The sequence below is a fragment of the Colobus angolensis genome, unplaced genomic scaffold (assembly GCF_000951035.1).
Source record: "Colobus angolensis palliatus isolate OR3802 unplaced genomic scaffold, Cang.pa_1.0 Scaffold233, whole genome shotgun sequence".
Classification (NCBI taxonomy): domain Eukaryota; kingdom Metazoa; phylum Chordata; class Mammalia; order Primates; family Cercopithecidae; genus Colobus; species Colobus angolensis.
The window spans coordinates 2083321-2085052 of NW_012115522.1; the positions used below are offsets into that span (position 1 = coordinate 2083321).

Consider the following 1732-nt stretch of genomic DNA (forward strand, 5'->3'; position numbering starts at 1 on the left):
CAGTGGTGCAATCTTGGCTCACTGCTACCTTCACCTCCCAGGTTCAAGTGATTCTCCTGCCTTAGCCTCCTGAGTAGCTGGGGCTACATGCCTGGCTAATTTCTGTATTTTTAGTAGAGACAGGGTTTGCCATGTTGTCCAGGCTGGTCTCGAACTCCTAACCTCAAGTGATCCGACTGCCTCAACCTCCCAAAGTGCTGGGATTACAGGCTAGATGTTCTACTTTGATCCCAAACCAGCAGCTCTGCTCAATGCCAAGAGGGTGCTGGACCCCGTGGGGATGGACAGGAGGAAGAAGGTTTGCAGGGACAGGAGGACCCAGGCAGAGACTGAAGAGGGGAAAACCCAAATAGAAGAATTTCAGGACACTTGCTGCAGCTGCATGTGTAAACCTGAGAGTTGAAGTGATGGGGAAGATATAGAATTGCTTTGGCTTTTTATCTGGGTCCTGCTGGTCTGTGGTGTGCCGATGGTAACCTCTCCTCATCTTCTAGCACAACTGGGATGTATCTTTCAGATGCTGCAGGGCTTGACGGAAGATCTAAACTATTTGCCTGGACGTTCTCCCTGCTATTGTGATCAGCCTCATCTGTCTGAAACCTTGCTGACCCCAGCTTATCTGGTGTTGGACCAAATGGCCCCAGAGTCTCTGTATCCTCTTCAGGGTGACCTGTGCATATCCTCTATCCCTGCTCCCACAAGCCACAGGCTGACCTAGCTGGCCCTCAACTGCATGGGCCCTAATGAGGTACATTCCTTTTGAATCCAGGCCCTCCCTTTAGTTTGGAAGATTGCTGGAAATAACTTGCTTTCCAAAAGGAGATAGTGAGAAATGGATTCAGGAGTTTCTTAAATCCAGTTGCAAAGATTTGGGGGAATTAGGAAATTAAGAGCTTGGTAAAGAAGACATTAGGGGAGTGCAGAGAGAGGAAACTACTATTCCCCCCACCTTTCAAAGACAGGAGGAGTCATAAATACCACTGCAGTCATGTCCGTGGTGTAGAGAGCATAGTGACAGATCCCACAGTGTGATTTGCTGAGACTTCAGATCCAAAGATGAGACAGATAATGAGCCAAAGAAGAAGAAAACAGGACAGAAAAAGAGTATCAGTTTAGAAAGGGAAAGTTCACACCCCAAGCAGGTTTTTGTTAAGAAATATGGTAATTTTTTTTTTTTTTTTTTTTTTGAGACAGAGTCTTGCTCTCGTGCAGTGGCACTATCTCAGCTCACTGCCGCCTCCACCTCCAGGGACCACGCCATTCTCCTGTCTCAGTCACCTGAGTAGCTGGGCCTGCAGGAGCCCACCACCACACTTGGCTAAATTTTTTTTGTATTCTTAGTAGAGATGGGGTTTCACCATCCTGGCCAGGCTGGTCTCGAACTCCTGACCTCAAGTGATCCCCCTGCCTTGGCCTCCCAAAGTGCTGGGATTACAGGCATGAGCCACGGCACCCAGGCAGAAATATAGTAGTATTAATGTTTTCCCCCTTTAAGTAAGATAGGAAGGCTGAAGGAAAATGTTCCAGATAGGACTCAGCTATAAACTATTAAGGATGGCAGCTATCTCTTTAAAAAAAAAAAGGTGGGGGGGCTGGAGGTGGCCGCTCACCCCTGCCATCCCAGCACTTTGGGAGGCCAAGGAGGGTGGATCACCTGAGGTCAGGAGCTCAAGACTAGCCTGGCCAACATAGTGAAACCCCATCTCTACTAAAAGTACAAAATTATCCAGGC

General features: G+C 48.2%; 1 protein-coding gene across 1 annotated transcript in view; it reads left to right on the top strand.

Moving 5' to 3' along the window:
- Positions 1–214: 214 nt before the first annotated feature.
- KIF13B (kinesin family member 13B) overlaps positions 215–1732 on the top strand; it is a 231979-nt gene continuing 230461 nt past the window's right edge. The window contains exons 1-2 of the mRNA XM_011944608.1: positions 215–386; positions 495–665. Coding sequence (XP_011799998.1) covers positions 215–386; positions 495–665 — 343 coding nt within the window. The remainder of the gene's footprint in view (positions 387–494; positions 666–1732) is intronic.